This window comes from Aulostomus chinensis, chromosome 16 (genome assembly GCF_037954235.1).
Source record: "Aulostomus chinensis isolate RoL2024-O1b breed Wild chromosome 16, RoL_Achi_v1.0, whole genome shotgun sequence".
Taxonomy (NCBI): Eukaryota; Metazoa; Chordata; class Actinopteri; order Syngnathiformes; family Aulostomidae; genus Aulostomus; species Aulostomus chinensis.
In genome coordinates this window covers 22519465-22532959 of record NC_141335.1, presented here as the reverse complement: position 1 = coordinate 22532959, position 13495 = coordinate 22519465, and the positions used below count along the sequence as shown (strand labels likewise).

Here is a 13495-nt window from a genome sequence, read left to right as displayed (position 1 = left end):
CCCCCGCATCCCCAGGCAGCACTACTGCTCTTATGGCCAGATCCCCCTGTCACCTCCCTTCAGCTTCCTATCCCAGGACTCCCCCCTCCCCTCCCCCTCCGGAGCACCTTCCTACATGCTCCACTGTGATGCAGGTAGCTGGGACTCTGGTCCAGAGCAGAGAACATCCTCCCTCTCACGGGACGTGTTTCTCAGTGTTGGCGTGAACTCACCCCTTTCCCCCACAACTCACTCGTAATTCGCCCAGTACCTTCGTGAGCTACTGGTGCCTTTTGTGTTGCGTGTTTTCAAATGAATGCTTAACTAAATCGGTGTTAAGCATTTCTGCACAGATGGTATTTTGATCAGTGAATCTTTGTAATCTTCCGTGTGCTCAATGATTTATGAGACATTTGCATACCCTCCCTCTGAACTTGAAAAGGAAATAAAGTGTGTATGTGTGTATGTACAAATGGTGTACCATCATGAGCACAAACCCGTGTTGTGCTTGTAGGCCGGCGCCGTTTTTCTCTGGCCCAGACTGACTCTCTTCTGATGCGGATGCGCTCCGTTGCCAGTGATGAGCTCAACCAGATGATGCAGAGGAGGATGAGCCAGGAAAACCCCATTCGTGCTAGTGAGACAGAGTTTGTCCAGCGGCTGCAGAGGCTCGTGGTTCTCGCTGTCAACAGACTCATTTACCACGGTGACATTTGACGGGCAAAGGAAATCAACTTTTTCTTCACATTAACAGACAGTGTGTCTAAACTTTATTCTGTATCTCTTGTTTCAGATGTGAGTCAAGACTTATTTGACCTGCTGAATATTCCCGACTCCCCAGACCAGCAGCCTTTCCTACCAGAGCCAGGTGAACAAACACAAGAAGAGGGCAGCTCGGCCTCTGTGCCGCACTCGCCCACTCCCTTCACCCTGCCTCCTGCTAGCAAGAAGAGCCTCCAGAAAGACATCCTCAGTCTCATGATGGACGGGATAAAAATCAGCCTGGTACGAGCAGATTTTAAGATGTAAGAACTCATTTTGATTGTTTTATCACCTGACCTTTTTCCATCATTGTGGATTCACAGGGCAGTACAGGTCGAGTAGGAGCCCCACATCAGCAGTGGCGACGGATCTTATGGTCGTGTCGGGACACATTTCGGATTCAAATCGGTCGCCTGCTGGTGCATACACTGAGCCCTGCACGTCCCCTGTCTGACAGGAAGGAGGCGCTGGAGTTTGTTTTTGATCCTAGACATTTGGACATCCTCAAGGAGAGTCTCAGTCCAGGTCTGGAGGTGAGTGCAAAACAAATTAACCGTCTGTTTGTCATCTTACCGTCCAATACCTTTGTTGACGACTAATTGGTAGTCTCTGGAGATTTATCTCTCTCTGCATCCTCCCCTCTCTGACTTTACCGAATGTCAAACACTTGCATAAACCTTGTTTCCAGTCCGTGGCTAATTTGAATTCATAAAAGATTTTAATCTGTGTTCTCTTCTACTCTGTCTTGTTCAGCATGGGCCCAAGTTGTCGCTGTACCTGTATGAGATGTTCCATGACCACAAGGATAGCCTCACCAAAGACGAGCAAAATGCTGTGGGTGTGTTCATGACCTCACTGAAGCTCTGTGGCCATCGCTGCATCCCGCCCAATGTTCCACACAAACAAGATCTCCTCAAGGCCATGAAAGAGGCAAGCACTCATTTATCCATCATTTAAACCTTATTTGGCAGTTGAGCAGGGTGAAATAAAGTTATCTTCCTCGTTAGCTCGAAAATACAGATGATGAATGTTAAGAACACTCTTTTCAGGAAAAATTCAAGTATGAAGCAGAAGAAAAAACAAGCAAATTAGCGTGGGAAAAGAAAATGGCCAACACCCAGAGGAGGTGAGTGTAATTTCCTTCTGATTGGAAACTGGAGCACATTACAACAAAATATTCCGTTGTTAAGTATTGACTGTATTATTCTGCCCCTGCAGTCTCATCCAAAGGCTGGATGGAAAGTCCAAAGACATTTCTAAGATTGCAGCTGATATCACTCAGAATGTGTCTCTGAGGCAAGGCATGGAGAGGAAGAAAGTCATCCAGCACATCAGAGGCCTCTACAAGACTGACCTCAGCGCCAGCCGCCACTGGCAGGAGCTGGTGCAGCAGCTCACTCATGACCGGTGGGCACAGAATCCTGTCTCATAAATATCACAGGAACAAAGTAGAATCATGAATCTGATTCTGTGGTAATTGTCCTTTTCAGTTTCATTGTCTTTTATATATTTATTTATATATATATATATATATATATATATATATATATATATATATATATATAAATAAAATAAAATATGCTGGTTGAGTAGATTAAAAGGTTATCTCAGACTTGATGGCTCACTGACAGAGCACTTGGACAGAGGAATGTTTAGTTTGTAACAAATACAGATCTGGCAAAGTGTATCATCTTCATGACGTTCCATATCGAGAGCAGCTTGATTGAGTAGACACCTTAGATGAGCCACCACGAATGGGACGAGGACAGAGAAACAGTGACGCATGCAGCAGCAGCAGCAGTGTCGCACGTACTGTACAAGTGTAAACAGCTAAAGCTAATTTACGACACCAAAAGCGAAAAGTAATGACGGAGAAGATCCTGATTATGGCCGTCAAACCAGTCGGTAAGGTCCTCCTTGTTTTCCCTCCATATTTCTTTATGATAATTCAATTTGTAAAATGTCAAAATAACAATCATGTTTTTCTACCTACAAAATGACTTAAATGATCTTAACCTCCTCCTCCCTACAGACCAGAAATGTAATTGCACTCAGAAATTAATTCCCAAGTCAGATTAGTTTTCACTCAAGCTTTAAAAAATGACTGCATGTGGTTTTCCACTGCAGGAACTGTTCTGGGGGAAGACTGATGTACCGACTTTGGGACATGGACCTCTTAGCATTCCTGACAAACTTCCAGGCTGGGTTTCATGCCGATTGGTCCAGACCGCATTCACAAGTTGATAACAATAATTTTTCTGTCTCATTATACCAACCTGAAAGCTTGTTGTCTTCAGTTTGACCCCCGGCCCTGCAGGGAGGTTTCCTCTGTTTGTTCTGTATGAGTAGACTCGTTTCTAGTGTGCTTTAATGTTCTGTTCCAGGGCGGTTTGGTATGACCAGACCTCCTACCCAACGTCCTGGCAGCTGGACCCCACTGAAGGGCCAAACCGTGAGCGACGAAGGCTACAAAGATGCTACCTCACCATCCCCAATAAATACCTGCTCAAAGACAGACGAAAGCCTGAAGGTGAGAATCTCATTTCACTTTTCTAATTCTGCCTACTTCTTTGATCGTCAGTGACCTCGATGTGATCTGCTTGCCTCGTTCAGACACAGTGAAGCCACCGCTGTCGTTCCTGTTTGAGGATAAGACTCATTCGTCGTTCTCCTCCACTGTTAAAGACAAAGCCACTAGCGAGCCCATCAGGTATATCCCCCTTTCTCTGTGTTTTTGCCCGTAAGCCTTTAATAAACTGCGTAACCCTCTGAAGACGATCTGAAGAAGATGCATAAATGTCTAATTGACCCTGTGCATTGCGACATGATTTATTCAAATGTTGTGTTTCTTATATGTTTCAGGTTCACTAGGCGGTGCGTCAGCGTCGCCCCCTCCAGAGAGACGGCAGGGGAGCTACTGCTGGGTAAGATGCCAGCAGCCACTCACAGCTGCTCCATGCATAATGTACTCAGCCGGTTACAAGGCACCAAGAGCAGTGTTTGTTTGTCTTGCTCTCACTACACCAAATCTCACTCACCCTGTGTTGTCTGACAGGAAAGTCTGGGATGTATTTTGTTGAGGACAACGCTGCCGACGCTCATGACAGTCAGGTAAAGCTGGGGGACTGTGATTCAGGAGGAAGGCAGTTGATTATGAGTCAGCCTAGCTACTCAGCACCGAGTCTGTTTGTGTTTGCAGAGCCTTCATGGGGAGACGGAGGCACCTTCTTTCTCCTGGACGTACGAGGAGATCAAGGAAGTACACAAGCGATGGTGGCAGCTCAGAGACAACGCTGTGGAGATATTCCTGACCAACGGCAGAACCCTGCTGTTGGCCTTTGACAACACCAAGGTAAGGAAGACAGAGGCAGTGATGAGTCTGGGAGGTCGTCTTAGCAGCTAATAAATGCTGACTTAATGCTGACATTGCTGCTGAAGGGCAGAAAACACACACCAGCCTCTTTCATCTCATCATGACATCATGGGCCTTATTTAATAGATCTATGGCGCCAGGCATTTGCTGGATGGCACTATGTGTGCGCCGTGCGTTTGGGGTGTGGCCAGCTTCTAGTGGCCCAATGACATGTAACAGTTAGAGATTGATGCCTTCGAGGCGGTTTGGTCTGTTGTTGTCCACAGATCATGTGATGCCCTCAAAGTAGTTGTGTATTCGTGCTGTGTTTCTACAAACTGCTCAGAGAAACAACTTTATCTTTCACGTGAAACCAATTTAGGAGTTCAAGTCTTTCTCCATCTTCTGTTGTGAATCCAGTGCTGATCACTTTGCTCTGTGTTTTTTTTTTTGGGGGGGGGGGCTGTTTTTTTCTTTCTTATGTAAAGTTTCGTGATGACGTCTACCACAACATCCTGACCTCCGACCTTCCCAACCTGCTGGAGCACGGCAACATCACAGCGCTCACACAGCTGTGGGGCTCGGGTCAGATCTCTAACTTTGAGTACCTCACGCACCTCAACAAGCACGCTGGACGCTCCTTCAACGACCTCATGCAGTACCCGGTGTTCCCCTTCATCCTGCGAGACTACACAAGTGAGACCCTGGACCTGCAAGACCCCAACATCTACAGGTCAGAGCTGGACAGCATCTCTGTTACACTCTAGAGTTTTATCAGACAAAGGAAGCAAGTGTCATTGGAAAGTGTCATTATACAGTGTTGTTTTTTTTGTTGTTGTTTAAAGAGCTGTTTCAAGATTCTACTATGAATAATAATCTCTGTCCATTATGGGTTTTCCATACAAAAAAGTTACATTTACTTACACGAAACCTCCAAGTGACATCTCCCTCTCCCTCGTTATGAATTCCAAATCTATGAATATGTAAATATTATTCATGTAAAAGTTTTAGCCTCTGGTCACAGGATGGGATGTGTGAGTCTGTTCTGTGGGTTTGTGCACTGGAGGTCTGCATTTCCACATCCCAGCTGTAGTGGGTAACATTTCTCTCCTCCTCCTGGAATTGAGCGCCATCACAACGAAGTGTGGGATGTGGTGGATTTCCTGTCAGGCAGTATAAACATGATTCTTGTTGCTGGGACAGAGTTTTTGTTGGTGATTTTTTTGTGGGGGGGGGGGGATAAACAAGGTCACAACAGTTGCCAATCTTCAAAAATGGTTTCCTGCTTAGCAAACATTACACACTTAGAGCCCAGAAGGTCCTTTGGCTTGTGTTACAAAAACATTTTCCCAGTAACAAGATACAAGTCCATTATACAGGAAGAGTAAATGTAATCAATACTCTGCTGCTCCTTATGTTTTAAAAACAGCAGCCTCTCTCCGCTCTGCTCCTTGTCTCCTCTTAGCGTTCTCAAACGAGGGAAAGCTTCACTGCTTGCTGTCACCGCGCAGACGTTTTAATTTTCCAGGAGTAGCCGATCCAGAAACATCCTCTTTGATTTCGTACCTTTTCCTTGCATTCTCCCAACAGCACACAGGAGCTGCTGCTGCCCCCTTCAGCTGTGGCCAAACATAGTTTGGGGATGTAAAACACATCAAGACTAGCAGGGGAAGACACACAATTTAAAACTCCACTTACTGTAAAATGCAGAGATTTACCTGACCTTAACACCCTTCGTGAGAACTCGAATATTGAGGGCTTGAACGTTCATTTATAAGTAAAAGTTATTGACTATCGCCTTAAGTGTAAGTTTAAAACTGCACCACGATTGGCTCAACATATGTTGCGATGTCACAGAATCTACTTCTTCTACCTATGAGGGAAAACAGCCTTCCGGTGTCCAACTCTGCACGTAAAGTACATCATTCCGAGGACTTGTGACTGGCAAATCGTTTATGAACGGGGAAGTATGGTCATCAGTGGACTCACTGCTCCACTTTCATCTGGTTGTCATGCAGGAATCTGAACAAACCCATCGCTGTCCAGTCCAAAGAGAAGGAAGATCGATACGTGAATAATTACAAGGTAAGACCTTTCATATGGTCTTCTCGTGTTACGGGAGGTTTTTGGAGTTGTTTCCGTCGTTGTACTTGGATGTGCATTTGAGTTTTTGGTAGAATTGTAAAATTAAAAAAATATTTTTCTGAATTGTCCAAAAAAAGTTTTTATGCTTGCTTTGAGGTTGAATACTGTTTTTTACTGTTTTCATCAGATAGGTGGCTTTTTTCTTCTACTGTGTTTGTAACAGTCACAGCTGTGCCCAGTGTTGCCGATACCGCCACCTGCTGGTGTTATTATATAGTTTTTACAGCTTTTGCGCTTAAAATTCACATGAAACGTGAATGGGTGTGTGTGTTTCCTGCCCAGTACCTGGAGGAGGAGTACAAGAAAGGCATCCGAGAGGACGACCCCATGCCCCCCGTCCAGCCTTACCACTACGGCTCACACTACTCCAACAGCGGCACTGTGCTTCACTTCCTGGTGCGAATGCCTCCTTTCACCAAGATGTTCCTCGCCTACCAGGGTGAGTCACCCAAAGACCTCAAGGAGCAAAATTAAAAAAAAAAAAAAGCCTTTCGGTCCATTTATCAGGGAAGAGAATCGAGTTGAACTGTGTTTTATGGTGTATAATATTTGATTTAGTCCATAAATGTTGATTGACAGACTCTGTAACAGCAGATAATTATCATACATCGAAAGCTTTTAGCAGAACCGAGTGCTGCCTGTCTACGTGTCACTGATGTCTCAGTGGTGAAGCTTTTAGTGCCATTGGCGTGAACATCTGGGTCTTACATTCGACCGTGCTGCGTCACAAGTGTTCGCCATGAAAGGCCAATTTGCCTTTTATACTTTTTTTCCTCTCCCTTGCCCTTGTATCTCCTCCCCTCTTTTAATCATTCGTCCATTCATCTGTCTCTCCTCTAATCCTCCAAGGCATCTTTTTATGTGATTGTAAATGTATTCAACAAGCGTGGTGTCTAAGGTCATGAAAAGGGATCTTTTCAATCAGTGAGTTGAATTTGTAATTAGTTTGTCTTTGGTCTCAATCAGACCAGAGCTTTGATATTCCGGACCGGACGTTTCACTCCATGAATACCACGTGGCGCCTGTCCTCCTACGAGTCCATGACTGATGTAAAAGAGCTCATCCCAGAGTTTTTCTACCTCCCAGAGTTCCTGGTCAACAGAGAGGGTGATTATTCTTTGTACTCTCTAATACTGATAATAACCTTTACTGCTCACACCTGCATGCATTTCTCACTAAAAATAAACCTCTTCTTCTTCTTCTTGAACAGGTTTTGATTTCGGGGTTCGTCAGAATGGTGAGAGGGTGAATCATGTGAACTTGCCCCCCTGGGCCCGTAACGACCCACGTCTGTTCATCCTGATCCACCGCCAAGCGCTGGAGTCGGACCAGGTGTCTCAGACTCTGTGTCAGTGGATCGACCTCGTGTTTGGGCTCAAGCAGAAAGGCAAAGCTGCTGTCCAGGCCATCAACGTCTTCCACCCAGCAGTCAGTATCCATCGCTTTAAGCACGTCGGCTTGAATTCATCGTGAGAATCTTGAAGCTGCTGTTTCTCATGTTGGTCTCATATCAACCTCTGCAGACCTATTTCGGCATGGACGTCTCAGCTGTAGAAGACCCAGTGCAGCGAAGGGCTCTGGAGACCATGATCAAGACCTATGGACAGACGCCCAGGCAGCTGTTCAGTGGCTCTCACATCAGCAGAGCTGGTCCAAAGCTCATGATGGAAGGAGAGCTGCCGGCTGCCATGGGGCGCTTGGTTCATCTCGCCTTCAGAGAAACCAGAGAACAGGCCAAGGAAATCATCTGCCCGGTAACTTCTCACTGCCTGGACGTCTTCACTGAGTGACACTAAATGATCTGTGTCTCACCTGAAAGTTTCCTCTCCCACCTGCAGAGTCCCCTACCGTGGATCAAAGGTCTGAAGTGGGGTGAGTACGTGGGCTCGCCCAGCGCTCCAGACCCGGTGGTGTGCTTCAGCCAGCCTCACGGGGAGCGGTTCGGATCACTGCTGGCTCTGCCAACACGGGCCATCTGTGGGCTCTCCCGCAAGTTCTGCCTCATGATGATTTACAGCAAGGAGCAAGGTAGAACCCCCCCCCCCCCTTAGACACTTGCCAGGCATCGGGCTCACACCGTTAATATGACATTCTTTACTTTAGGCGTGCGAAGTATGCACAGCACAGACATCCAGTGGTCCGCCATCTTGAGCTGGGGCTACGCAGACAACATCTTGAGGTTGAAGAGCAAGCAGAGCGAACCGCCCATCAACTTCATTCAGTGTTCGCAGCTGCACCAGGTGAAGTAACGACTGGATTCTGACCATCCACCAATGATCTGTCAGGTTTCCTCTGTCCAACTGTCTCTGTGTCTCTCCCAGGTGACCAGCTGTGCCTGGGTGCCCGATGGCTGCCAGCTATTTACGGGTAGCAAGTGTGGAGTCATCACCGCCTACAGCAACCGCTTCACCAGCACCACGGTGGGTTTCCATGGCAACGTCCCCCTCTAACCTTCCGCCTCCACATCAACACCCCCCCCACTCCACTTTTCAGAGCCTCACCGTGCTCAGCCTCATTAGTCACATCACAGTTGCCCTTGAAACACATTTGCAGCGCACCTACAAGTGGGATTAGGGGTCTGGGAGTTCAGTCAGCAGAGAGGCTTTCAGACATCCGTCAGCCCCCACCAGGAGGCAAGCAGGTTTCCTCTCTCTGTCTCTGAGGGCCTCTCACGAGCAAGAAACCTCATCCGTATTAACGTGATTTAGTTGCACCCCGCTTGTATTCAGATGTGTTCATATAAAGGCGTGTCTGTCTGTAGCCCTCAGAGATGGAGGTGGAATCTCAGGTTCACCTGTACGGACACACAGCAGAAGTCACCAGCCTGTTTGTCTGCAAACCCTACAGCATCCTCATCAGCGTCAGCCAGGACGGCACCTGCATCCTCTGGGACCTCAACAGGTCAGCTCCTCTAACCCTGGGTGGGTCTTTTGGATGAAATCAAACGTCAAATGATCTTTTCTTTTTTTTTTCCCTGTGTGCTTCAGGCTCTGTTACGTTCAAAGTCTCACAGGCCACAAAAGCCCAGTGACGGCAGTTTCTGCCAGCGAGACCACAGGTGACATCGCCACAGTCTGTGACTCTGGTGAGTGGCGCCCTCTGGGCCTTGTGGCTCTGACCACAATATTTTCTGATTGAATGAATGAATGAATGGATGAATGGATTGATAATTGTTCCAGTGCCAGGTGTTCGAATTAAATGTGGTCAAAGTTGAATCTGAGATATTCAAGCTTGAGACCTCTCTGAACATTTGCCCTTCAATGGTTTTTACAGCCCGATGCGACCATCCGTATCTGAGGAGCTTTAGAGTTGAGCCCCGCAGCTACGTTTGGATCCCCTCCTATCTGAAATGACTCTGGCTAATTAGAGAGTCAGCGACCAGTCAGCAGCAAAACAGTAGCAGGAGACAACGGTGTCTCTGGAATCCACCAGCAGTAAACCCATAAAATAAAACTCACCGAGGAACAGGAGGAAGCGCCAGCAGAGGTTCTCAGCAGAAAAGATGTTTGCTACTCTCCTCCAACTGGATTTGACATACGATGGCGTTTGTCTTACTGATTTGCTGAAGTCGTTTGTCTGTCAAGGCGAGAACTCCGCCCTCTGATTGTCTCATTGTGGTTCTAGACAGGAGGGGATCCAGATGTAGCTGCAGAGCTCAACTCTTCAGCTGGCACCATCAGGATGGTCTCACTAAGATGTAGAAGTTCCGTATCTGTACGTCGGAGTTGTGTCAAAGAAAATGGGGGGCTATGATGTGAATTCCTGGATATTAAATGCTCAGTTCATCGTGGTTGCAGTAATGTTTGTCAAGTAGAAATCCGATCTGGAAAAGCCAATTATTTTGGGAAGAAAAGCATCCAGTGGAAAGAGCACTTGATGTCTTGACCTCTGCACATGCAGCATCATGATCGCTCAGCTACTCAGCGACACGCGGCCCGTTACGGTCCGGCCCAGCGTGTGGAACTGTCCTAGATCTCCTGTAACGTGACTCCTGATTTTTTTTGTACCCAGTGGGCGGAGGCAGCGACCTTCGTCTGTGGACGGTGAACGGTGACCTCATTGGCCACGTCCACTGCAGAGAGATCATTTGCTCCGTGGCGTTCTCCAACCAGCCAGAGGGCGTGTCTGTCAACGTCATCGCCGGTGGGCTGGAGAACGGCGTGGTCAGGTCAGCACCCCAACCTTTATTCCCTTTCTTTGTGAGTTCAAGCATTTCTTTTTAATCCCGATGCACTAAGTGACCCCCCCCCCCCCCCCATGTCCTTCAGGTTGTGGAGCACCTGGGACTTGAAACCAGTGCGAGAGATCACCTTCCCCAAGTCCAGCAAACCCATCATCAGGTAACGTGTTCTCTCTGTCTATTTGACTCCGTCGGCCATCTGATTGGTGTCGGTTCACTGACGGCCTTCTCCTCTCCGGTCTGCTTCAGCCTGACGTACTCGTGTGATGGCCACCACCTCTACACAGCCAACAGCGAGGGCACAGTGATGGCGTGGTGTCGGCGGGACCAACAGCGGATGAAGCTGCCCATGTTCTACTCGTTCCTAAGCAGCTACGCCGCCGGCTGACTGACAGTCCAGTCGCCTTCTCCTTCTCCTCCTTTCTCCACCCAGAGAGAGAAGAGTGTGTCAGCATGGCGTCAATCTCCCTGAGCCTCCCCACCCCTCAACTATGAATGAAAGCCATTCTCAGCTGACCCCCCCCCCCCCCCCCATCATGGCAATAGTATTCAATATAAACTGACGAGGAATGTTGGAGAAAGATTTGCTTGAAACCGACACTTTAGACTAAATGCATCTGACAGTGTGTTTGCTTCGTTGAGTTCTCGCCTGACGTTATTTTCCTGTCGTTCCTTGGTACGCTGCTATCGCCGCGCAAAGACGCCAAACCCAAAGTGCAAAAGACCACCCCCACCCCACCCCCCCAGCAGCGTGACACCTCCCAGATTGTTGCTGGAGCTCGGTGAGCTTGTCCTGCTGACACTGCAGTAGCTGGAAAAGAATTCCCCCCCACCCCACCCTCACCCCTCCCTTGCAGGTCCTCACGTCTGTCACCCTGAGACGTCCTGCTCTATGGGAGAGAGACACCACTCCGCTGGGCTGTCCGCTCCACTCACGGCTGAATCACGGCCTTGCATCCTTTTGTGTCCGAGCTCTGAGGCGGGGCGATGGATGAATTGCTCCTCATGTTGTTCTGTCCTACTTTTGCATGCTAGAATGATGCCTGACTGTGTGGATGTTGATTTCCCTACCGTGCGCCTCCTTGATGGAGACCCCTCCTGCTCTGGTGGAACTGTCCTTTATTCATTTATTTATTAGACTCCCGTCGTCTCGCCCCCTCCCCTCCGCTTCTGAGGAACCCCTCTGCTTCTTGTACACTGTACTGCAAAACAACTGACCAAACGTCTCCACCTTTGCGCAATGATCCAAGCAGCTATTCTTTACATTCCCACAGCTCACTGCACTTTTTACTTTGTCTGTTTTCATGTGTGAAGTGGTAGACAAAGCACTTTTGAAAAACAAAAACAAAAATAATGATTGGCCGAGCAGCCGATCCATGACGTTTTGATTTAGGAAGAGCCAATGATCTGTGGTCTAACCTGAGCTTTGACTTAATCCCCCAAATAAATCGGAACCCCCCCCCAAGCAATATCCCGCAGGTGACATGCAATAGGTTATTCCCATCGTGTTTCAGAGGTCTACCTCACCTGTGAAACGACTTGTTTTTGCCTTCGTGACGACTGCAGCGAGCCTTCTGTGATGAAACGACGTCTTACCGTTCACACGTGTTTACAAGAAAGGGAATATGTCTTATTAATGAAGATCTCTTGTTAAGATCCTCCAGTCATTCTTTTTGTGTCTCGATCGTCTCCTCCTCGCCTCCACTCGGCGTCCCGACGGACACGACGCGCCCGTGTTAGTTTACTGTGCTTACGTGTGTACATACATTTCCTGCTTGGAATTTATAAAGCTATACCTTTAAGAACATTTCTCTTGAACATGTGAGATTGTAATGTTTTTGTTTGTTTTTTTGAGAACATGACAATAAGCAGGAAGGACGATGTGTTACATGAAGGAAATATTTTTCTCTGGATAACTTAAGCTATGCATAAATTAAGTTTGTCGTTCGTAGGTTGTGTTGTTCTGACTGAACTGACCTCACTGGGCTGGCTGTGACTTCTGACGGGTCATGTTTTAGGTTTGGTTTTGTTTGTGTGTGTGTACATATGTGTGCGTGCGTGCGTGTTTGTATGTATGAACAAAGCGAGTGATGAGTATATTATAAATATATAAATATATATAAATATTTGAAGAACTATTATTCCACCTTGTCCTGGTCTCTGTTTCTCACTCTCAAGTGGGGTTGTGGGTTTTAATTCGCGGACGTGATGCTGCACAAACTCAGTAAAAAGAAAAATTCAGATTAGGGATGCAGAGAAAAACCAACCAAAACAGAATTAGAATTGAAGATGATATTGAAAAAAAAAAAAAAAATCCGAGTACTAAAGGTAGGTTTGACAAGTTAGAGGCCTTCGCTTCCGTGGCTGGGGTCATTAAACACACCGTGGTGTCTCTGCCTCTTCAGGGTTAGAAGCAGAGTTCCCTGAGAGCTGGAGGCCGGAGGAGCGCCAGCAGCCTTCCCGTTGCTTCTCTCTCTCCGGGATGCAAGATTCGTTGCTGATTCTTTTTTTTGCCAATATTTTATAAGTGATTTAGCTGATAGTTGATATTGTTGCTTGCTGTTTTTTTGTTTTGTTTTTTACATCCTGAAAAAAAAAAAGCAGTTTAAATCAGAAAAAGTCAAGTTTTTCTGTATCCAAACATTTGGTGAATGGACTCTATTTACCTTGGTGGCACCTGTCAACACACTGGGGGTGAGGAGCCACGCAGGGTGCCAACCTACTCATCAGGAGCAAGTAGGGCCTATCGCTCAAGGACACTTTGACCAGGTCACCAGAGATTGTGATCGAACCAGCAACCCTTGGGTTACTAGACAGCTAATCTACCTCGGAGCTATGCCACCCCAGAAACGACACCAACTCACGTATTTACGAAGTAGCACTTTATAAAAAGGTATATTAATAAAGTTTAGCTAATTCTAAGTTAACTCTTGGTTAACTAGTATGTCTCATTAACTAACGATGTTCTTGTTTAGCGGTCCAGCACCGATGGGTGGAGAAACATGAGCCAGGAGAAGAACTCTTACATCCCTCTGACAAAATGATTTTAATCGACACATTCATGAAATATTACTATT

The 13495-nt window shown here is 47.0% G+C and overlaps 1 protein-coding gene across 4 annotated transcripts in view; it reads left to right on the top strand.

Annotated features, from left to right (window-relative positions):
• The window catches only part of lyst (lysosomal trafficking regulator), a 58955-nt gene extending 46413 nt beyond the window's left edge, over positions 1-12542 (top strand). For all 4 annotated transcript variants that reach the window (XM_086179815.1, XM_086179816.1, XM_086179814.1 and 1 more), the window contains 25 exons: positions 494-685; positions 773-984; positions 1065-1274; positions 1495-1671; positions 1791-1867; positions 1960-2148; positions 3126-3271; positions 3355-3451; positions 3604-3665; positions 3797-3852; positions 3941-4093; positions 4582-4826; positions 6112-6178; positions 6521-6677; positions 7205-7345; positions 7449-7666; positions 7762-7992; positions 8077-8266; positions 8342-8478; positions 8560-8658; positions 9000-9139; positions 9226-9323; positions 10250-10406; positions 10507-10578; positions 10668-12542. In XM_086179815.1, the coding sequence (XP_086035941.1) occupies positions 494-685; positions 773-984; positions 1065-1274; positions 1495-1671; positions 1791-1867; positions 1960-2148; positions 3126-3271; positions 3355-3451; positions 3604-3665; positions 3797-3852; positions 3941-4093; positions 4582-4826; positions 6112-6178; positions 6521-6677; positions 7205-7345; positions 7449-7666; positions 7762-7992; positions 8077-8266; positions 8342-8478; positions 8560-8658; positions 9000-9139; positions 9226-9323; positions 10250-10406; positions 10507-10578; positions 10668-10806 (3662 nt within the window). In that variant the 3' untranslated portion in view covers positions 10807-12542. The remainder of the gene's footprint in view (positions 1-493; positions 686-772; positions 985-1064; positions 1275-1494; positions 1672-1790; positions 1868-1959; positions 2149-3125; positions 3272-3354; positions 3452-3603; positions 3666-3796; positions 3853-3940; positions 4094-4581; positions 4827-6111; positions 6179-6520; positions 6678-7204; positions 7346-7448; positions 7667-7761; positions 7993-8076; positions 8267-8341; positions 8479-8559; positions 8659-8999; positions 9140-9225; positions 9324-10249; positions 10407-10506; positions 10579-10667) is intronic.
• Positions 12543-13495: the final 953 nt, after the last annotated feature.